The sequence below is a fragment of the Carlito syrichta genome, unplaced genomic scaffold (genome assembly GCF_000164805.1).
Source record: "Carlito syrichta isolate Samal-C Ts95f unplaced genomic scaffold, Tarsius_syrichta-2.0.1 Scaffold143912, whole genome shotgun sequence".
NCBI classification, from domain to species: Eukaryota; Metazoa; Chordata; class Mammalia; order Primates; family Tarsiidae; genus Carlito; species Carlito syrichta.
Window position 1 is genome coordinate 69,051 of NW_007088008.1, and position 22,916 is coordinate 91,966.

A 22,916-nucleotide genomic window follows, 5' to 3' on the forward strand; every position below is an offset into this window, starting at 1 on the left:
GGGAGTGGTAGTGCGCGCCTGTAGTTCCAGCTACTTGGAAGGCTGAGGCCGAAGGATCGCCGGAGCCCAGCAGGTGGAGGCTGCGGTGGCCAGGAGCGGCCACTGCACTCCACTCTGGGTGACAGAGTGAGACTCCAACTCAAAAAATAAAAAATGTTGTATATCCATACAAGGGAATATTATATTATTGACAATAAAAAGGAATTACTGCTACAACAAGGATGAGCTTTGGATGTATTTTGTTAAGTGAAAGCAGCCAGAGATAGACCATACATTGTGTGATTCCATTTATATGAAATGTCCAGCAGAAGCAGATCCATAGAGACGGAAGTAGCTTAATGGTTAACAGGAGGGACTGGGAGGAGAGGAAAAGGGGAAGGACTGTTAATGGGTATGGGGTTTCTTTTTTCTTTCTTTTTTTTTTTTTGAGTCAGAGTCTCATTCTGTTGCCAGGCTGGAGTGCAGTGGCATGCTCACAGCCACTGCAGCCTCGACTTGCTGGATTCAGGTGATCCTTCCACCTCAGCTTCCAAGTAGCTGGAACCACAGGCATGTGCCCCCGCTCCTGGCTGTTTTTTAAAAAAATTTATTTATTGTAGATATGAGGTCTCACCATGTTGCTCAGGCTGATCTTGAACCCCTGAGCTCAGACAATCCTCTCACTTCTGCCTCTCAAAGTGCTGGGATTACAGGCTTGAGCCACTGCACTTGGTGGGTTTTTTTTTTTTGAGTTGGAGTCTCACTCTGTCGCCCAGACTGGAGTGCAGTGGCCGCTCCCGGCTACCGCGGCCTCAACCTGCTGGGCTCCGGCGATCCTTCCGCCTCAGCCTTCCGAGTAGCCGGAATTACAGGCGCTCGCTACCACACCCGGCTAATTTTTGATTTATTGTAGAGATGAGGTCTTGCTGCCCAGGCGGGTCTTGAACCCGCAGGCTCAGGCAATCCACTCACCTCAGCCTCCCAGAGGCGCGGGATTACAGGCTGAGCCACCGAGCCTGGCTTTTTTTTTTTTTTTTTTGAGTAGGAGTTTCACTCTGTCACCCAGACTGGTGTGTAGTGTCACACCTATGGCCACTGCGACCTCAGGTGATCCTTCTGCCTCAGCCTTCAAGTAGCTGGAACTACAGGCAGGTACCACTGCGCCTTGCTATTTTTTTAACTATTGTAGTCACAAGGTCTTGTTAAATTGCCCAAGCTGGTCTTGAACTCCTGGGCTCTGGCAGTCCTTTCGCCTCTGCCTCTCAAAGTGCTGACAATACAAGCATGAGCCACTGCACCTGGCTGGGATTTCTTTTTGGGATAATAAAATGTTCTGGAATTAGATAGTGGTGATGGTTGCATAACTCTGAATGTACTAAAATTCACTCAGTTATGCACTTTACATGGGTGAATTTTAATGGTATATGAATGATGTCTCAGTAAAGCTCTTTTTTTTTTTTTTTTTGAGTTGGAGTCTCACTCTGTTGCCCAGACTGGAGTGCAGTTTCTGCTCCTGGCCACTGAAGCCTCGACCTGCTAGGCTCCGGCGATCCTTCCGCCTCAGCTTTCCAAGTAGCTGGAATTACAGGCGCGCGCTTCCACGCCCAGCTAATTTTTGATTTATTGTAGAGATGAGGTCTCACTAAGTTGCCCAGGCGGGTCATGAATCAGTAAAGCTCTTATAAATATTTTTGAAATGTTGGTTTCAAACTGGTGTCATTTTTCTTTTTTTCTGTTTTCTTTTTGAGTTGGAGTCTCACTCTGTCACCCAGGCTGGAGTACAGTGGTACGCTGTTCATGACCACTGCAGCTTCGACCTGCTGGACTCAGGCAATCCTTCTGCCTCAGCCTTCCAAGTAGCTGGAACTACAGGCATGCGCCACCACACCCAGCTAATTTTTTGATTTATTGTAGAGACGAAGTCTTGCCATGTTTCCCAGGCTGGTCTTCAACCCACGGGCTCAGGCAGTCCTCTCGCCTCTGCCTTCCAAAGTGCTGGAATTATAGGCGTGAGCCACTGTGCCCGGCTGGTGTCATTTTTCTTAAAGTTTCTCAGAGAAACAAACAATAATAAACTCAAATTGTTAAGAGGAGCGATCTTGTGATTTAAGCTGAGAAGGACAGGGGGATGATCAGGCTTATTAGAGAATTTAGAAACATTATTCACTCTGTTACTTTTTTTTTCTTTCTCCTTTGGCTAGCCCATGGATGACAGTCTCATTGCTTTTCGAACGCGCTCCAAGATGCCCCTGAAAGATGTTCCCTTGGGTCAACTAGAAGCAGAGCTCCAAGCTCCAGACATCACCCCAGATATGTATGACCCCAATACAGCAGATGATGAAGACTGGAAGATGTGGCTAGGGGGACTCATGAATGATGATGTGGGAAATGAAGGCAAGTTTTTGTTTACAGTGTATTATCTATTCTGTCCATTATCTCTGTGGTAAAATTTTCATTAGTTGGAATCTTATTTTTAATTTTTTTTTTTTGAGTTGGAGTCTCACTCTGTCGCCCAGACTGGAGTGCAGTGGCCGTTCCCGGCCACCGCATCCTCGACCTGCTGGGTTCCGGCGATCCTTCTGCCTCAGCCTTCCAAGTAGCCGGAATTATAGGCATGCGCTACCACGCCCGGCTGATTTTTTGATTTATTGGAGAGATGAGGTCTTGCTGCCCAGGCGGGTCTTGAACCCGCGGGCCCAGGCATTCCACTCACCTCAGCCTCCCAAAGGCGTGGGATTGCAGCTGAGCCACTGAGCCCGGCCATTTGTTGGAATCTTAAAGAGTGGGGTGTTTTGTGTGAATTGATTTAATTTTATTTAATTGATAATGTATCTTGTATCATTTTTCTTATTTCTTTTTCTTTTTTTGTTGTTATTTTTGTATGTTTTAAAATTTTTATTTTATCTTTATTTTTTGAGATAGGGTCTCTGTGTTGCCCAGGCTGGAGTGCAGTAGTATGATCATAGCTCACTTCAGTCTCAACCTCCTGGGCTCAAGTGATCTTCCACCTCAGCCTTCCAAGTAGCTGGGACCAGGTGCATGCTGCCGTGCCCACCTATCTTTTTTTGGGGGGGGGCGGGTAGAGACTAGGCCTTACTAGTGATCCACTTGCCTCGGCTTCCCAGAGTACTGGGATTACAGACATGCACCACCAAGCTCAGCCCTGTTTTTCCTTTTGTTTAAATAATCTTTTTGGGACTCTTTTGAATCCCAAAATTTTGAATGCTTTCAGCTATGATTTCTCTCTATAAAAAAAGAATAAGCCGGGCCGGTGGCTCAAGCCTGTAATCTTAGCATTTTGGGAGGTCAAGGAGAGAGGATTGCCTGAGTCCAGGGGTTCGAGACCAGCCTGGGCAACTTGGCAAGACCTTGACCTACAATAAATTAAAAAATTAGCTGGAGCCGGGCTCGGTGGCTCAGCCTGTAATCCCGCGTCTTTGGGAGGCTGAGATGAGTGGATTACCTGAGCCTGCGGGTTCGCGACCCGCCAGGGCAAGTTGGTGAGACCTCATCTCTACAATAAAAATTAAAAATTAGCCGGGCGTGGTAGCTCACGCCTGTAGTTCCAGCTACTTGGAAGGCTGAGGCAGAAGGATCGCCAGAACCCAGCAGGTCAAGGCTGCGGTGGCTGGGAGCAGCCACTACACTCCAGTCTGGGTGACAGAGTGAGACTCCAACTCAAAAAAACAAATTAGCTGGGCATGGTAGCGCATGCCTGTAGTTCCAACTACTTGGAAGGCTCAGGCGGAAGGATCTCCGGAGTCCAGCAGGTCGAGGCTGTGGTGGCTGTGAGTGTGCACTGCACTCCAGCCTAGGTGACAGAGTAAGACTCCAACTCAAAAAAAAAAGAAAAGAAAAAATGAATAAGAGAGTTAGATTTTTTTTTTTTGCCCCCCTCCCCAAGTTAGTTATTTTTATAGAAAAAAAAAAAAGAGCAGATTTTGAATGTTAAGGTTTGAATCCCCTGAAATGCACACACACACACATAATTTTATATACGGTTTTGTGAGGGTTCACTGATTCATCAAAACAAAAATTATGATAAGGATCTTTATGATACATGTGAAAGATTCCTAACTCTATCTTCCTGAGGTCCAGTGAAACCATGCTTTGGGAAGTGCAGAAAAGCATGCAGTCCCACTGAGGCATTGCTAAAATCTTTCTTCCCTTTCTATTTTGCTTACTTTTGTCACTCAGCTTCATTCTCAAACTTACTTTTTTCTACAAGACTACAACTATGGTCATAAGCACTCCATGATTACCTCTTGCTTTGTCTACACATCAGAATTCTCCCCTACTAGTTCTAGCTGAAAAATCTAGGGAACAATTCAGATTATCTTGGCTTGATCACTCTCTTGATGTTGCATGGGATTGCTAGAGAGATTGTTTCAGTATGGAGTCCTGTGTTTGGCAGCACCTCACACACTGGCCAATGTTTGCATTTTTTTGTAGAGATGGAGCAAAAGCAATTCTCCTACCTTGATTTCCCAAAGTGCTAGGATTATAGGTGTGAGCCTCTGTGCCTGGCCCAGGATATGACTTTTTATAACAAGCTGTGCTTTTTGTCTTTGACAAAATATTGACAGTAAGAAAGGTTCTCATAGCTTTACTGATAGCTGCAGCTTTGGTGCCCTCATTTTCATCACTGTGGTTCAAGGAGCTGAGCTAGTAGCTATTAGGGAAGAAAGACCAGACAGATTTGGTTGTCAGGTCTTTGGGAGTCTAGGGCACTGTTTCTCGTAATTTGTATCCTAGAACTTGAATCAGAATTGAAGAGTGTAAGGATATGTGTTGGATGGTGTTTATTAAAGGTGTAGATTTCAGGGCCTAGCCGGGCTCGGTGGCTCAGCCTGTAATCCCGCGCCATTGGAGGGCTGAGGTGGGTGGATTGCCTGAGCCCGTGGGTTCGAGACCCGCCTGGACAGCGAGACCTCATCTCTACAATAAATCAAAAAATCAGCCGGGCGTGGTAGCACATGCCTGTAATTCTGGCTACTTGGAAGGCTGAGGCGGAAGGATTGCCGGAGCCCAGCAAGTCAAGGCTGCGGTGCCCGGGAGCGGCCACTGCACTCCAGTCTGGGCGACAGAGTGAGACTCCAACTCAATAAATAAATAAATAAATAAATAAATACCTATGTATAAATAATGCAAATTAATATAGTATAAGCTGAGTATAAATGTTATGTAAAGAATTATCAAGTTAGATTAGGTTTGATGTTTTTGTTTTTGTTTTTTAAGTTGGGGTCTCTCTCTGTCACCCAGGCTGGAGTACATAGGCACAATCACGGCTCACCAGAGTCCTAAACTCCTGGACTCAGACGATCCTCTCTCCTCAACGTACCAAGTAGCTGGGACTACAGGCTTGCACCACCACATCCAGCTAATTTTTAAATTTAATTTTTTTGTTGAGATGGAATCTTACTATGTTGACTAGACTGGTCACAAACTCCTGCTCAAGCAATCCTTTCACCTCAGTTTTTCAAAGTGCTGGTATTACAGGTGTGAGCCACTGCACCTGGCCCTAGATTAAGGTTACTCAGCAAAAGTTTTCCAATAAATGTAAATCAAAGATAATGTGTATGTATTTTTTTTTTTGAGTTGGAGTCTCACTCTGTCGCCCAGACTGGAGTGCAGTGGCCGCTCCTGGCCACCGCAGCCTCGACCTCCTGGGCTCCGGCGATCCTTCCACCTCAGCCTTCCAAGTAGCCGGAATTACAGGCATGTGCTACCATGCCCGGCTGATTTTTTGATTTATTGTAGAGATGAGGTCTTGCTGCCCAGGCGGGTCTTGAACCCGTGGGCTCAGGCAATCCACTCACCTTAGCCTCCCAAAGGCGCAGGATTACAGGCTGAGCCACCGAGCCCGGCTTGTATTTTTGTTTTTAACAAAAGATGCTTGTTTATGACAGGAACCCAAAAAACCCTGGAATTTATTGATAAAAAAATTGTATATTTGTTCTTACTTGTTTAAACTTTAGCCACCTTCAAAGTACTCTCCGTTAGATGCAATACACCTATCAAGATGCTTTTTCCACTGCTCAAAACAATTTTTGAACCTGTCGATTTTGATGCTGTTTTGTTCTTCTGCAGTTTTTTGTTTCACCTCTTCCATATAGACAAAAGGTTTCCCTTTGAGGACTTTTTAAATTTTTGTTTATTTATTTATTTAGGTTGGAGTCTTACTCTGTTGCCCAGACTGGAGTGCAGTGGCACACTCCTGGCCACTGCAGCGTTGACCCGCTGGGCTCTGGCGATCCTTCTGCCTCAGCATTCCAAGTAGCCAGAACTACAGGCGCTCTATCATGCCTGGCTAGTTTTTGCTTTATTGTAGGGATGAGGTCTCGCCAAGTTGCCTGGGTGGGTCTTGAACCCACTGGGCTCGGCCTCCCATAGTGCTGGGATTACAGGCTGAGCCACCGAACCTGGCCAGGACTTTTTTAAATCTGGGAAAGCAAAAAAAAAAAAATCACTCAGGGTGAGATTGGGTGAATAGGGAGGGTGGGGCACAAGGATGGTGATATTTTTGGTCAAAAGCTGCTGAACCCTTAGCAGGGTATGGGCAGGTGTGTTGTCATGGTGGGAGAAACTGTCACCTGTTTGCCACAACTTGGGATGTTTCTTCCGCAAATTGGGATGCAAACTTCTCCAAACTTTTAGATAAAAACCTTGGTTGGCCGTTTGATCAGGTGGAACAAATTCCAAGTGTACTATAAGGGACCTACCCTCCAAAAGATAATTATGATTTTCATGGTTCCCCTTATATTATGAACAGTTAAAGGGTACCTAGGCTGGGCGTGGTGGTTTACACCTGTAATCCCAGCACTTTAGGAGGCAGAGGTGAGAGGACTGCCTGAGCCCAGAGATTCGAGACTAGTCTGGGCAATTTGGCAAGACCGTGTCTCTACAATAAATCAAAAAATTAGCCGAGTGTGATGCCTGTGGTTCCAGCTACTTGGAAGGCTGAGGCAGAAGAATCACCTGAGCCCAGCAGGTCGAGGCTGCGGTGACCGTGAGCTTGCCATGGCACTCCAGCCTGGGCAACAGTGAGACCTTTAACTCAAAAAAAAAAAAAGGGTACACAGTGGAAAGAGTTCTATTATTCAATATTTGTAATATTTTCATGTATTTCTTTCTAGCTGTTCTCTGTATATTCGGTTAAGCACATACTTATCTCAAATATGAACTATTTTCCACAAAAAGAACTATACTGTACATACTGTTCTGCATCTGCCATTTGCCTTTTTCACTTAGCAATGTAATTGAGATATTTTTCCATTGTAATACATAGAGATCTCTTCTGTTTAATGTGTATAGTAGTAGGAAATTTAGGCATTCTCATTTTGGTCTTTTGTTTGTTTGTTTGGTTTTTTTTTTTGAGTTGGAGTCTCACTCTGATGCCCAGACTGGAGTGCATTGGCCGCTCCCAGCCACCGCAGCCTCGACCTGCTGGGCTCCGGCGATCCTTCCGTCTCAGCCTTCCGAGTAGCCGGAATTACAGGCATGCGCTACCATGCCCAGCTGATTTTTTTATTTATTGTAGAGATGAGGTCTCGCTGCCCAGGCGGGTCTCGAACCCGCGGGCTCAGGCAATTCACTCACCTCAACCTCCCAAAGGCATGGGATTACAGGCTGAGCCACCGAGCCTGGCTGGTCTTTTTTTTTTTTAATGCAGTTCCTCAGTTGCACCAGGCATGTTTCAAGTTCTCAATAGTCACATGTGGCTAGTATATTGTACAATACACACACACACACACACACACACACACACACACACACACACATATATTTATATATATATCATTCCTATTATCACAGAATGTTCTATTAGGCAGCCCTGATCTAAAGGTGTCTGGTGAAAAATATTATCTTAAAATTATAACAATTCCATATGTTTTATTTCTTATTAATTTTTTTGGAGACAGGGTCTCACTCTATTGCACAGGCTATAGTGCAGTAGCACGATCATAGCTTGCTACAGCCTCAAACTCTTGGGCTCAAGTGATCCTCTTTCCTTAGCCTCCAGATTGTATAGGACTACAGGCATGCATCCTAGCCTGGCTTATTTTATTTTTTAATTTTAATTTTTTATAAAGATAGGATCTCACTGTGTTGCTAAGGCTGTTCTCAGACTCCTGACTTCAAGAAGTCCTCCTGCCTCAAGCCTCCTAAAGCACTGCAATTAAAAGCAGACTGGAGTGCAGTGGCCACTCCCGACCACTGCAGCCTCGACCTGCTGGGCTCCAATGATCCTTTAGCCTCAGCCTTCCAAGTAGCTGGAACTACAGAGGTGCACTACCACACCCGGCTAATTTTTGATTTATTATAGAGATGAGGTCTTACCAAGTTGCCCAGGTGGGTCTTGAACCCAGGCAATCCACTTACCTCAGCCTCCCAAAGCACGGGAATACAGGTTGAGCCACCGAGCCTGGCTCTGTACAGATAGCTTTTACAAAAGCTATTATTTTCATGAGATACACTACTCAAAGTGAGATTACTGATAACAAATTACATATTCATTTTTCTGGCCTTTGCTGCTTATTTAGAGATTTAAGTTGTTTAAAAGAAGGAAGGAACCTGCTTATTGACAAGAAGAGACAAGTCATCTTTGGGAAATGATTTGTGCAAAGTCACTGAGGATAAAAGTTATTTTATTTTTTTAATTTTTAAATTTTATTTTAAGGATGTGGGGTACAGTTCGGGATTAGGTATACAAGTGGTCATTGAACAGGTAAAATTTGGACCTCCCTTTGGTCCCCACTTTGCCTGGTGTAAAGTTAGATACCCTTATTGATGTTGTGCACACACGCAGACCCTGCCCCCCCCACCACAGTATCCCGCTACTGCCGATCCCTTTCTTATAGTATTATGGTAAATGCTCAGGGTCCTCTTATGAGTGAGAACATGTGGTGCTCTGTTCTGTTCTTCGTTTTTGTGATAGATCAGAAAAAAATTTATTTTAAAAGCTAAGATTAAATGTGTTTTTTTTGTTTTGTTTTTTTGTTTTTTTTTGAGTTGGAGTCTCGCTCTGTCACCCAGACTGGAGCGTAGTGGCCACTCCCGGCCACCGCAGCCTCGACCTGCTGTGCTCCGGCGATCTTTCCGCCTCAACCTTCTGAGTAACCGGAATTACAGGCATGCGCTACCATGCCCTGCTGATTTTTTGATTTATTGTAGAGATGAGGTCTTGCTGCCAAGGCGGGTCTCAAACCCGCGGGCTCAGGCAATCCACTCACCTCAGCCTCCCAAAGGCGCAGGATTACAGGCTGAGCCACCGAGCCCAGCTTAAATGTGCTTTATTGGAACAGTTCTTATGGTGTTAAAAGTCTTAAATTTTCTCTAGCGTTTCAAAGTTGGGAATGAGTATCTGAAACATTTTTTTCCCTAGATGAAGCAGATGACGATGATGATCCAGAGTATAATTTCCTGGAAGATCTTGATGAACCAGACACAGAGGATTTCCGTACTGACCGGGCTGTGAGAATCACCAGTGAGTCTGTGTTTATTATAAGTCCTGCTTTTTTCCTTTCTTTTCTTTTCTTTTCTTTTTTTGGGGGGGGTTTCAGCCTCTGTTGCCCAGGCTGGAGTGCAGTGCCATGATCATATCCTTATTATAGCCTCAATTTTCTGGTGTCAGGTGATCCTTCTGCCTCAGCCTCCCGAGTAGCTGGGACTATAGGCAAGTACCACCATGCCAGACTAATTTTTTAATTTTTTGTAGAGAAGAGGTCTTGCTAAGTTGCCTAGGCTGGTCTCGAACTCCTGGACTCAAACAATCTTCTTATCTCAGCCTCCCAAAGGCATGAGCTACTGTGCCCAGCTGAGTCCTGCTCTTAACTGCTCTACATCTGCCTTTGTTTACTGTGTAGATTTTTGGGGGTGAAGTTTGCAGCTCATCCAAGTTAAGACATTTAAGTTTCTTACCTATTTATTTCTATAATTCTTTAAATTTGAATATATATTTTAAAATCCCGTGGTTGTCCTCATTAGTATAATGGTGAGTACACCCGCCTGTCACGTGGGAGACGGGGTTCGATTCCCCGATGGGGAGGCCAGTGGCTTACTCTTCAATCGGGCTCGGTGGCTCAGCCTATAATCCTGTGCTTTGGGAGGCTGAGGTGAGTGGATTGCCTGAGCCCGCGGGTTTGAGACCTGCCTAGGCAACTTGGTGAGATCTCATCTCTACAATAAATCAAAAATTAGCCAGGTGTGATAGCACGTGCCTGTAATTCCGACTACTCGAAAGACTGAGGCGGAGCCCAGCCGGTCCAGGTTGCAGTGGCTGGGAGTGTGCCAGTGCCCTCCAGTCTGGGCAATGGAGTGAGACTCCAATGCAAAAAAAAAAAAAAAAAAAAAAAATTCCACCTTTGGGGCCACAAAACCAAGAAAACATATTTCAGAAACCATTGATTTATATTGACTGTATGCATGACCCTGTACTGGACTAACATATACAATGTCGAGAAGTCGAGAAGGTAAGATGCAGGCTCTTGACCAGGTTATGGAGAGAGCTTTATAAGCATCCAAAAGTATTTATAACATACCTAAATAATACAGTTATTTCTTTTTTTGTTTTTTTGTGTTTTTTTGAGTTGCCCAGACTGGAGTGCAGTGGCCACTCCCAGCCACCGCAGCCTCGACCTGCTGGGCTCTGGCGATCCTTCTGCCTCAGCCTTCCAAGTTGCTGGAACGACAGGTGTGCGCTACCGCACCCGGCTAATTTTTTGATTTTTTGTAGAGATGAGGTCTCACCAAGTTACCCAGGCGAGTCTTGAACCCGCAGGCTCAGGCAGTTCACTCACCTCAGCCACCCAAGGCGCGAGATTACAGGCTGAGTCACCAAGCCCGGCTTACAGTTATTTCTGCAAAGAGAATTATGTACGACTTACATTCTATTTTATTGCTCTGTTGCATCTTTTATCTTGTTTTTAAGATGAGAGTACCATTTCCTTTATGAAAATCTTCCATTTATTTTGATATATTATGACAGTTAATTTAAGAGATGCATTGAAAGGTGAGCACCAGGAATCAAAGAGAAAGTGTAGAATGAAAAGACTTGAGGATTTAGGCTTAAGAAAACCATGAAGGAGGTTCTAGGGAAGTATGAGAAAACCAGGAAACTCTCCTGTCACAGAAATCCAAGGAAGAGTCTTCTGAGAAGGAGGGAATGGTCAACAGTGTCATATGCTGATAAGGAAACATCTGCTGGAAGCAGCAAAGCAGATCTCATTTCAGTTCAGCTGTCAGCCTGGAGTCCACTAGTCTTCCCTGTTTGTCTAACCATTACTGTCTTCAGTTTACATGTAATTTCTCAGGGAGATCTTTCTTAATTAGGATTAATCTTCTGGCTTTGTACTACTGGTACAAAGCACTTTTTATGTCCTTCATATACACATCGCTCTCATAATTACTTATTTAGTATCTGTCTTCTCTCCTAGACTCTGAGCTCAAGAACTTTATGTTGTTTGTTGCTATAGAACTGGTAGCACTATTTGGCAGTCAAATAGTGAACTTTTTTGAGATGCCTGAATTAGAGCCCTCTTTCTAGTCATAGAGTTCTGCGATCACAAATGAAAGTTGGGTAAAAAAAAATTTTTTTAAATATTTTATTTGGAGTCTCACTCTGTTGCCCAGGCTGGACTGCAGTGGCATGCTCATGGACACTGCAGCCTTGGCCTGCTGGGCTCAGGGGATCCTTCCGCCTCAACCTTTCAAGTAGCTGGAACTCCAAGCACTGTCACCATATCTGGCTATTTTTAAAAAATTTATTGTAGAGACAAGGTCTCACCAAGTTGCCCAGGCTGGTCTTGAACCTGTGGGCTCAGGCAATCCTCTTACCTCGACTTCACAAGTGCTGGGATTATAGGCGTGAGCCACTGTGCCCAGCCTAACTGGGTAAAATTTTAATTTTTGTCTTGCTTCTTATGTCTCTATTATCTTATTTTTTCTTTTCTTTTTTAAAATTTAATTTAAAATGTTTTATTTTATTTATTATTTATTTATTTATTTGAATTGGAGTCTCACTCTGTCACCCAAGCTGGAGTGCAGTGGCATGCTCACAGCCACCCCATCATCGACCTGCTGGGCTCTGGTGATCCTTTTGCCTCAGCCTTTCAAGTGGCCGGAGCTAAAGGCACACGCTACTATGCCCAGCTCATTTAAAAAAATATTTATTATAGAGATGAGGTCTCACCAAGTTGCCTGGCTGGTCTCAAACCCCCGGGCTCAGGCAATCTACTCACCTCAGCCTCCCAGGGTGCTGGGATTACAGGCTGAGCCACTGAACCTGGCCTAAAAAAAATTTTAGACTCAGGGGTGCACATACATGTTTGTTACAGGGACATACTCTGTAGTGGTGGGAATTGGGTCTCAGATGGTTCATTCCCCAGATAGTGACATATTGCCCTGTAGGCAGTCTCTGAACCTTAACCCCTCCTCCCCAGTTCCCCCCTTATTGGTGTCCCCAAGTGTCTATTATTTCCATCTTTGTGACTGTATCTTAGCTGCCATATCTGAGTGAGAGCATGCTGTTTGGTTTTCTGTTTCTGAGTGAGTTCACTTAGGATGATGATCCTTACTCCTGGCCTCAAGCAATGAATTTTAACTCTTTTATGACCTCTTGATAAGGGTATTTACAAAATTGAGAAACTGATTTTTAAAAATCCTAACTATGGGCCGGACTTGGTGGCTCAGCCTATAATCCTAGCACTTTGAGAGGCTGAGGTGAATGGATTGCCTGAGCTCACGGGTTCGAGACCAACCTGAGCAACTTGGTGAGACCTCGTTTGTACAATAAGTCAAAAATTAGCTGAGTATGGTAGCACATGACTGTAGTTCCAGCTACTTGGAAGGCTGAGGCAAAAAAAGATCACCTGAGCCCACTAGGTCGAGGCTGTGATGGCCGTGAGCATGCCTCTGCACTCCAGCCTGGGCAACAGAGCGAGACTGGAACTCAAAAAAAAAAAATCCCAACTATAGAACTTTAAATGCATCCCCATATGTTCTATTTAGTTGATTTGAGAAAACAGAATTTTGATTTTTACATCAATTGGATTATCAGTCCCTTTCAGCTTTATGTCATCTATAGATTTGTTAATATGTTCTCTGAATTATCTAAGTCATTGATGAAGTTATTGAATAGTTCAGATCCAAAGACAGGGTCCTCTGACATACCACTGGAGACTTGTCTTTTTTTTTTTTTTTTTTTTGGTCAGAGTCTTACTCTATTACCCAAGCTGGAGTGCAGTAGCACGCTCATGGCCACTGCAGCCTTGACCTGCTGGGTTTAGGTGGTCATTCTGCCTTAGCCTTCTAAGCTGGAACCACAGGTGTGTGCCACCATGCCCAGCTAATTTTTTTATTTATTGTAGAGACGAGATCTCGCCAAGTTGCCCAACCTAGTCTCAAACCCCTGAGCTCAGGCAGTCCTACATCTCTAACTCCCAGTGTGCTGGGATTACAGGAACCACCACGCCTGGCGGAGACTTGTCTTTTGACTCTATTCAGTACTCTGTGGGTTTGGATAGGCCAACCAACTCTGAATTTATCTAATTGTAAAATCGTCTAGCTCACATTTTCTGCACGTCTTTCTATTAGAATTTAGGTTTCATGAGATTAGAACTGTCTCTCTTGTTCTCTCATGTATCCCAAACATCTAGAACAGGGATTGAAACATAGTGTTCAATAAATGTTTTTGAGTGAATGAATGAAGGATACATATGAGGATTTTGTTAGTGGCCTTGCTAAAAACAACATACATTGTCTTCATGGAAATCCCCCTTACTGCAAAATGAAATGAATTTATGCCAACAACATTCTGTTTGGATTTTTTGCAGAAAAGGAAGTAAATGAGCTGATGGAAGAGCTTTTTGAAACTGTGAGTAATGATCCTTAAGTGAGAACTGGTATAATAAAAGTAGATTCTTCAACAAGATCTGACAATTGGTCCCTGAGATCCTCCTTTCTAGAAGGGTAGTCTGACCATGCCAATTCTTCTTTTGTCCACTCAGGAAAGAATATTATGACCAGAGAATTTTGCTAACTAGTAAGCTCTTAATTCTCCACATTTAGGTTATTCTTTGTAAAATTTTACTTGCAAAATTTTGATGGCCTCTTTTACCATTTGGTGTGTCCTTACAGATTGTCAAGTAGTTTTAGACCAACCTGAGCTCACATAGTTACCTTTTTCATAAATTTGTCTTTTGAAAGGTATTTCTGCTGTGGCTCATGCCTGTAATCCCAGCACTTTGAGAGGCGGAGGCAAGAGGATTGCCTGAGCCCACGGATTTGAGCCCACGGATTTCTCGTCTCTACAGTAAATCAAAAAATTAGCTGGGCATGGTGGCGCTCGTCTGTCATTCCAGCTACTTGGAAGGCTGAGGCAGAAGGATCACCTGAGCCCAGCAGATTCAGGCTCTGGTGTCTGTGAGTGTGCCACTGCACTCCAGATGGGTGACAGAGTGAGACTCTGGATCAAAAAAAAGAAAAAGAAGGATATTTCTGTTTAAGAGATCGATCATTTTGAGTTATTCATGCTTTGTCCTTATCATTGCAAGTTGCCTGATTGAGAGACTTTTTTGTGACATAATAGTCATCCCAAGTGTGGGATTGTGTGAGCCCTGAAGTGAGAAAGGTTCTAATGCAAGCTCTTTCTGGGTGTCTGAATTATTAAAGTCCAGTAGTCTATAGTCTTTGCTCTGCCTTCTCACTGCCGGAATGCATTTCCTAGGTCTGTTCCCTGGGAAACCCTCCTTTTCCTTTGTCCACAGTTCCAAGATGAGATGGGATTCTCCAACATGGAAGATGACGGCCCAGAAGAGGAGGAGCGTGTGGCTGAGTCTCGGCCTAACTTTAACACCCCTCAAGCCCTACGGTAGGCTAGCTTAAGACCTTGAGACTTTGAATGGAGGAAAAGTTCTGAAAAGGATTTCAGAAATTGCAATTAACAATTTTTCATCCCTAACTGATTTCTGTTACTGATGTAAGGGTGTAGAGCCTTGCGAAGAGTTAGATGTCAAGTGCAAAGTCTCCCTGTTATGGGGCAGTACAGCTATAGACCAAGCTGTGTCTGTTTGGGAAGGGAAAAAAACAGTAGCTGGCATCCATAGCAGCTTCTCCGGGTGAGTGGTTCTGGAGAGGTGTGTAGAACTCCATGCACCAGCCATGAAACTACCCCGAATTGTAATATGCAGTATGTCTCTTTTTTTCTCCTTATTTTTCATTAACATGTGCTAGATGTTACTGAAAATTTGTTAGTTATCTAGGCCTTAGTTGAGCAAACCCTGAAGCACCTGCATCAAGGAATCTGAAACATATGTACTGACCTGTTTGCTTGAAGCTGGCACTTCTGTTATACCATCCTGATAGAGGATCCTTTAGTTTTTTCCCTTATTTTTGTGGTGGGTTTACATCTGCATTTTAATCTATTATTAGCCATTGTGAGTAGCGGCATACGATCATTTGATGAATGGCTGGAGGTTAGATGCAGTTTGTACCATAGGTGGAACCAAACAAAGTGAACAGACCCACAGCCTATCTAATTAGTCCTGTGTTTTAATTTAACAGCATTAGTAAGTAGAGAACTTGGGATCCGTCTGAAAGCTAGACCTTCCAATTTAATGAAAAAGACAAGATCTACCAACTAATATGGAAACACCAGCAATACCAGTCCTACTCCATTACAACAAATACCACGTATAACTACACCTAAAATGTCAAGGTTACAAAGAGTCAGTATTTGACCCCTTATTTCGACTTGTAGTTCATAGGATAAAATTCTGGTATGGCAGAGTGGAACCATTTGTCCTGGGAACTTATAATGGAATTTGATTCATAAGCATCTTTTGGTTCCACTACTCAACTCTGTGTATAACTTTTTAAAATTTGGAAGTTATAGAAGTTGTTTAAAACTCCTCTTTGAATTCAGTTACCTTCTGGTATTCATTAATATACAATCATGTATCGTTCAGCCATGCAGATACATTCTGAGAAATGTGTTATTAGGTGATTTTGGCATTTGTGCAAACATCATAGAATATACTTACACAAACCGAGATGATACAGCCTACTACATACGCACCTACTACACATATGCACATATACTGTTGTTAGTAGGCTACAAACCTGTGCAGCATGTTTCTGTGCTGAATACTATAGGCAAACACGATGGTATTTGTGTATCTAATCATATCTAAACATAGGAAAAGGTACAGTAAAAATATGATATTGTAATCTTAGGGGACCACCTTTATATGCTGGTCATCACTGACTGAAATGTCCTTATGCGGTGCATGACTGTACTTAGGCTGCTGCTGCTCTTTCAGTTGCAAATGCAAACCTGGTTTAATCATTGATTAAATAAAACGTCCTGGGTTCTGTAAGTATACCGATAGTTAAAAACAAACAGCCCTGGGAAAGTGAGTTGTCTGCTCACCTTATCAACTTTCCAAGTGATACTGATTAAAATTGGGTGCAGGCTATTTTTGCATCATCTGCTTTATAATGCTTCTACTTTTCTGGAGTACAGATGGTGAAAAGTTTTCAGTTCTCAGAAAAGTCTTTAGGTTTTTACCCTATGCTGTCCAAACTTGCAGCAAATTCTATAAAAGGAAATATAAACGTCATTCCCAGAGACTATGAAAAAAGTTATAATTTAATTATAGCTCCATTATATGGGATTCCTTGAAATACAGTAACCAGCTAGTCATAGTTACTTACCCAGGTTGCATAGGGTATAAGCATGTGCTTAATCATTTAAGTACCTTGTTCTGCCTTTACTTCAATACATGCTGGGTATTTGGATTTTTGCTTCAGTCCTGGAAACAGCCTCTGAGGAAGATAGGAGTGGGAAGTTAGGGTAAAGAAATGTAGAAGAAGAATTTTTTTTTTTAGTCAGAGTCTCACTCTGTCACCCAGGCTGGAGTGCAGTGTCATGCTCATGGCCAACCCAGCGTGGATCCGCTGGGCTCAGGTGATCCTTCTGCCTCAGCCTTCCAAGTAGCCAGACTACAGGTACGTGCTACCACGCCTGACTAATTTTTTGATATATTGTAGAGACACAGTCTCACCAAGTTGCCCAGGCTGGTCTCAAACCCCTGGGCTCACTCAGTTCTCTCACCTTGGCCTCCCAAAGTACTGGGATTATGAACTTGAGCCACTGTGCCTGGCCGAGGAATTTATTTTTGTTTTAAAGATGTGGGGTACATCTCAGGGTTAGGTACGTAAGTAGTCATTGTACAGGTAATATTTGGGCCTTCCTTTGGTCCCCACTTTGGAAGAGGACTTTTTTTTTCTTTTTCCGTTTTTTTTTCTTTTTCTGTTCATTTTTTGAAAGAGGAATTTTAAAAGGTCTAAAAGAAGATGTTTTATGAATGACAGTAGTGTTCTAATTATTATTGTTATTATTTTTTGAGTTGGAATCTCACTCAGTCACCCAGGCTGGAGTGCAGTGGCACACTCACCACCCCCACAGCCTTGACTTGCTGGACTCAGGTGATCCTTCAGCCTCAGCCTTCCAAGTAGCTGTAACTACTGTGTGCACCACCACGCCCGTCTATTTTTTTTTTTTTTTTTTTTTACTGTAGAGACGAAGGTCTCACCAAGTTGCCCAGGCTGGTCTCGAACCTTTGGGCTCAGGCAATCCTCTTGCCACAACCTCTTAAAGTGCTGGGATTACAGGCCTGAGTCACCGCACCCAGCCTATTTATTATTTTTTTGAGGTGGGGTTTCACTGTGTTGTCCAGGCTAAAGTTTAGTGGCATGATCATAGCACACTACAGCCTCCAACTCCTGGGCTCAGGCAATCCTTCTACCTCAGCCTCCCAACTAGCTGAGACTACAGGTGCATACCACCATGCCTGGCTAATTTTTTGATTTTTTTTGTAGAGGTGAGGTCTCACTATGTTGCCTAGATTGGTCCCAACCTCTGGGTTCAAGCAATCCTTCTGTCTCAGCCTACCAATATGCTTGGATTACAGGCATGAGTCACCACACTCAGCCAGTAGAGTAATATTTAATCTAACCTTTTTTTTTGAGTTTGAGTTTGAGTCTCACTCTGTCACCCAGACTGGAGTGCAGTGGCCGCTCCCGGCCACCGCAGCCTTGAACTGCTGGACTCCAGCGATCCTTCCGCCTCAGCCTTCCAAGTAGCTGGAACTACAGGCGCGCGCTATCATGCCCAGCTAATTTTTGATTTATTGTAGAGATGAGGTCTCGTCAAGTTACCCAGGCGGGTCTTGAACCTGCGGACTCAGGCAATCCACTCACCTCAGCCTCCCAAAGTGCTGAGCCACCGAGCCTGGCCAACTTTTTTTTTTTTTTGAGGTGGAACCTTACTCCATCACCCAGGCTAGAGTGCAGTCACACACTCATGGCCACCCCAGCATTAACCTGCTGGACTCTAGTGATCCTCCTGCCTTAGCCTTCCAAGTAGCTGGAACTACAGGCGCATACTACCATGCCCAGCTAATTTTTGATTTATTGTAGAGACAAGGTCTTGCCAAGTTCCCCAGGCTGATCTCGAACCTGCGGGCTCAGGCAGTCCACTCACTTCCACCTCCCAAAGTGCTGGGATTACAGGCTGAGCCACTGAGCCTGGCTCTTAATCTAACTTTCATCTAAACTACTATGTATTTTAGGATATTCCTTTCTTGCTCTATGCTGGAAGGTCTTTGACTTCTTAAGAAAGAAAGGCAGAGCAACCCGAATGAATAGAAAACAGGACAAGCTTGACCTGCTAAATTAGAGAACAAACACAAATGATGAGTTCCCACTAGCTCCTTGGCTGCTTTGCTATCCAGATGTTCCTAGAGTTTTGTTCAATTTCTTCTTCATTTGTATATTACTTGGAGGAGTAATTATATAAGAATGAGGTGGTGGATAGTACAGAATCATCTTATTTGAATCTATACTGACATCTTTGGGAAAATTTGTGGATAAGGCTGGGAGTTTGACTGTTGGCTAAATTGGGATTTGGCAATTAACAGTAGGCTCAGACCAGTCGTAGTGGATCACGCCTATAATCCCAGCAATTTTGGAATCCGAGGTGAGAGAATTGCCTGAGCCTGTGGGTTCCAGACAAGCCTGGGCAACCTCATCTCTACAGTAAATCAAAAAATTAGCTGGGCATGGTGGCACGTGCCTGTAGTTCCAGCTACTTGGAAGACTGAGGCGGAAGGATCACCTGAGCAGAGCAGATCGAGACTGCGGTGGCCATGAGTGTGCCATTGCACTCCAGCCTGGGCAGCAGAGTGAGACTGACTCAAAAAAAGCAAAAACCAAAAAACAAAACAGTAGGCTCTCTTAGCTCATCATGAGATGGAACTGTATGTGCTGTGGACCTAGAGAAATATTCAGATTCAGTCATCTCCCTGTTGGGGATAGGTTTGAGGAACCACTGGCCAACTTGCTGAATGAACAACATCGGACAGTGAAGGAGCTATTTGAACAGTTGAAAATGAAGAAATCTTCAGCCAAACAACAGCAGGAGGTAGAGAAGGTTAAGCCCCAGAGTGAGAAAATACATCAGACTCTGATTCTAGATGCAGCACAGAGAAAGAGACTCCAGCAGCAGATGCAGCAGGTAAGACTCTTGATCATGTTCATTAGTAGCTTTATAAAAGTGAGAGATAAGCTGGACATGATTGAACATGCCTGTAATCTCAGCACTTTGGGAGGCGGAGGTGAGAGAATTGTCTTGGGCAACTTGGTAAAACCTCATCTCTAATATAAATATTTTATTTTATTTATTTATTTATTTATTTATTTTTATTTTTTTGAGTTGAAGTCTCATTCCAACGCCCAGACTGGAGTGCAGTGGCCGCTCCCGGCCACCACAGCCTTGACCTGCTGGGCTCCGGTGATCCTTCTGCCTCAGTCGTCCAAGTAGCTGGAACTACAGGCGCGCGCTACCACGCCCGGCTAGTTTTTTTTTTTATTTATTGTAGAGATGAGGTCTCGCCAAGTTGCCCAGGTGGGTCACGAACCCATGGGCTCAGGCAATTCACTCACCTCAGCCTCCCAGAGTGCTGGGATTACAGGCTGAGCCACCGAGCCCAGCTAAATAAATATTTTAAAAGGCTGGGCACGGTGGCTCATGCCTATAATCCCAGCACTCTGGGAGGCCGAGGTGAGAGAATTGCCTGAGCCCACGGGTTCGAGACCAGCCTGGGCAACTTGGCAAGACCTCATCGCGACAGTAAGTCAAAAAATTAGCAAGCATGGTGGCATGCACCTGTGGCTTCACCTACTCGGAAGGCTTAGGTGGAAGGATCACCTGAGCCCAACAGGTTGAGGCTGCAGAGGCAGTGAGTGTGCCATTGCATTCCAGCCTGGGTGACAGAATGAGACTCCAACTAAAATAAATGAATGAATTAATGAATGTCAGAGATAGGTATCTTGCTACCTGTTGAAACCATGGACCATAGGATTTTCACATCATTAGGACCTTGAGAGGTCATCAAGTTCATGCTTTATGGCTCAGGCAAAAAAAGCACAAAGACCCTAATAGTATTCAGGATTATAGGTTTCTAAGAGTCCTTAGTAATCCATTCTGAAATTTGAGAGCCTTCACTGCCAGAAGACATTGTTTTCTTCTTTCTAATATTAGTCCCTCTGGTTTGAGGTTTAACTTCTTCTGGTTCTGTCATTTTGCTTAAGGGAACATGTCTGAGAAGTTTATGTGAAGATCCTATGTTCTCCAGAAAGCAAAATAGGTGTGATAAAGTTGCAGATAACTTGCCTCCTTAGTGCAATAGGCAGCACGTCAGTTGCAAACATCTTAGTAAACTCTCTCTGGGGTCCTGAGATGGCAACGTCATAACATGTCACTCTGCTATTTTCTTTCCCTCCCCAGCATGTTCAGCTGTTGACGCAAATCCATCTTCTCGCCACCTCAAACCCCAGTCTCGATTCAGAGGCCAATACAACCAGGATATTTCTTGTAAGGTTCCAGATATCCCTAATTCTAAAGACTTGCATATGAGATTAGCTTGACAAATCATTTATCAGTTATTCGCTGATCTTCGTCTCCATTTATTCATCCCTCCTGAATGTTTTTGGCTATAACTACTTTCTCTTCTGGTTTCCATTGTTTGCTGAGAGGGCATAAGCCACAGATTCTCATGAAAGGATAGAGAGTATATTCAGTTTTTTTAATACTGTTCTGATATTTTTATTGGGTTCTTGTCCTCATTTTTAGATCACTCTGACTTTTTAGGTTTTGGTACTGCTATTTGTTTATAAATGTCAAATTCGTTGCCCTCTTATTAGACTAAATATTAGTGTCTCATGTGTAGAATTAACTTTGAATATGACAGTTTGAAGTCTTTTGGAGGAAGGACTTTAAATTTGAAATGTTAAGCTCTTATTATAAAAATTGTCCCTGAACTTTTGGGCAGGTAATGATGATACTCTGCTTCTCAAGTAAGATTCTTTGGAGTTTGAGGAGTACGTTTGCTAGTACTCTAAACTTCCTTGGTGGTCAACAGAATGTATTCACCTCTAAATGTGTTCAGAGCATCACGAGGAGTACTTTTGTTGTTGGCATTGTTCAGAAAAACCAGAGGAAAAACATTATTTTCAAGTAATGACTCATTCTTGAGAATCTTAATTCTAGGTCGGGAGCTCTTAGATCATACATCCACAAAGCTGAGGAATATCTAAGGACTCAGAAAAAGGGTAGTCTTAATGGAATAATGTTTATTGTGAAAGACTTGATTATTTTTTACCTGTTTTAATGCTATAGTAGGAAAGACAGTTTCTGATTTAGGTTCTAAGGGCTACTGGTATTAATTGTGTGGAATTGTATTAGATCTTTTTTGTGTTTTGTTTTCCCAGAAAGAGCTGGGAACCTTTGCTCAAAGCTCCATGGCCCTTCACCATCAGTTCAACCCCAAGTTTCAGACCTTGTTCCAACCCTGTAACTTAATGGCAGCTATGCAGCTTATTGAAGACTTCAACACACATGTCAGCATTGACTGGAGTCCTCATAAAACCGTCAAGAAGACTGGTAGGGACAGATGTGTCACCTTTATGTTTTTGCTTGCAGTGAGAGGTGGGAGTCTTATCCTACAGATAATTTTCCTACAGATAATTTTCTAGAGACAATATCCTAGGAATGGATGACATAGGATACTTTTAATTTTTTTCAGTTTTAATTTTTTTCAACTTTATTGTCTAAGTTCTAGAATTGCATGGTAACATTTGGGCTTAGGTAAGGCATGTAGGCAGTGAACAGGTTAAGGATGTATGGCAGTAGAGATATGGGACTCGGTGCTAAGAATTGGACTTAAATTATAGGAAGATAGTATTAGGAGTCAGATGAAGACAAACTGGGGTCTGGGCAAGATAGAAATCAGGTGGGTAAAGTTTGGTTATATTTGGTTTATTAAGTTCAACTCATTATATTTCTTATAATGATTATAGGTAGGTAGTATCTCTATTTTGAATGGGATGTTGAATTGGCAGCTAGGCACAAGTTAGAGATTGTGTATTTGTCACATTCAGTGTTTTAAAGAAATTTGCATATATCATTTCTATCTTGCATTGGCTTGATACTTTTTGAGAAAATATTTGCTGTTCCCTTAAGCGAAATATTTGCTTCTGATTTGTTTCCTGATTTAGCAAATCAGTTATGGTTTGTTCTGGATTTGAGTTTGTCTTTGGACTCGATTTTTATTTATTTATTTATTTTTGATTTGGAGTCTCACTCTGACACCCAGGCTGGAGGGCAGTGGCACGCTCCTGGCTACCGCAGCCTCGACCTGCTGGGCTATGGCGATCCTTCCGCCTTTCAGGTAGTCGGAACTACAGGCGTGCGGTAGCACACCCAGCTAATTTTTGATTTATTGTAGAGATGAGGTTTCACCAATTTCCCCAGGCGCGTCTCGAACCCACGGGCTCAGGCAATCCTCTCACCTTGGCCTCCCAAAGTGCTGGGATTA

General features: G+C 43.4%; 1 protein-coding gene and 1 non-coding gene across 3 annotated transcripts in view; both read left to right on the plus strand.

Moving 5' to 3' along the window:
* Positions 1-22,916, plus strand: part of GON4L (gon-4 like) — a 72,537-nt gene that overhangs the window by 32,648 nt on the left and 16,973 nt on the right. The window contains exons 11-17 of one of the 2 annotated variants that reach the window (XM_021708706.1): positions 2,181-2,373; positions 9,365-9,466; positions 13,812-13,852; positions 14,745-14,848; positions 19,357-19,555; positions 20,828-20,914; positions 21,811-21,982. In XM_021708706.1, the coding sequence (XP_021564381.1) occupies positions 2,181-2,373; positions 9,365-9,466; positions 13,812-13,852; positions 14,745-14,848; positions 19,357-19,555; positions 20,828-20,914; positions 21,811-21,982 (898 nt within the window). Of the gene's footprint in view, positions 1-2,180; positions 2,374-9,364; positions 9,467-13,811; positions 13,857-14,744; positions 14,849-19,356; positions 19,556-20,827; positions 20,915-21,810; positions 21,983-22,916 lie in introns of those variants that run through there. The other variant, XM_021708707.1, reaches the window with a different exon arrangement.
* Positions 9,957-10,027, plus strand: TRNAD-GUC. The gene has a single exon. It is a non-coding gene; the product is annotated as a tRNA-Asp (tRNA).